Below are 490 nucleotides of genomic sequence, written 5' to 3'. Positions count from 1 at the left end.
GGCCCAGGTCAGCAGCCAGGTCAGCTGGTGCGGCCCCACCAGGGCTGTGGTTGGACCCAGCCTGCGGGCCTTGAGCAGAGCCAGGCACCAAACCTGCCGACAGCCACTTTTTTAAAATATGTTTTTTTATTGGTTTCCGAGAGGGAGAGGGAGAGATTAGAAGAAACATCCACGATGAGAGAGTCGTGGGCCGGCTGCCTCCTGCACGCCCCCCACTGCGGATCCAGCCGGCAACCGGGCCTGTGCCCCGACCCAAATGGAACCGGGACCTCCTGGTTCCTCGGTGGACGCTCAGCCCCGGGCCCGACAGCCACCGTTGGCCCTGACCTCGAGGAGCCTGGTTCCGGCCCTCACACGTCCTGTGCCTCCAACCAGGCAGCCACGTGGTCAACACCAACTGCTCGGCCGCGCACACCCGCCAGGCGCTGTGCTGCAAGATGGCGGTGGAGTACGACCAGTTCATCGAGTCCGGACGCAAGTGTGTGGTGGC

The 490-nt window shown here is 64.1% G+C and overlaps 1 protein-coding gene across 1 annotated transcript in view; it reads right to left on the bottom strand.

Annotated features, from left to right (window-relative positions):
• Positions 1–490, bottom strand: part of LOC102249210 — a gene marked incomplete at its 5' end in the record, with an annotated part of 29,470 nt that overhangs the window by 4,482 nt on the left and 24,498 nt on the right. The window contains 1 exon segment of the mRNA XM_014531241.1: positions 206–430. Within this exon segment, the coding sequence (XP_014386727.1) occupies positions 206–430 (225 nt within the window).

The sequence above is a fragment of the Myotis brandtii genome, unplaced genomic scaffold, assembly GCF_000412655.1.
Source record: "Myotis brandtii unplaced genomic scaffold, ASM41265v1 scaffold797, whole genome shotgun sequence".
NCBI lineage: Eukaryota > Metazoa > Chordata > Mammalia > Chiroptera > Vespertilionidae > Myotis > Myotis brandtii.
Note: the sequence above shows the minus strand (reverse complement) of the source record. Positions and strands in the feature narration are given on the sequence as shown.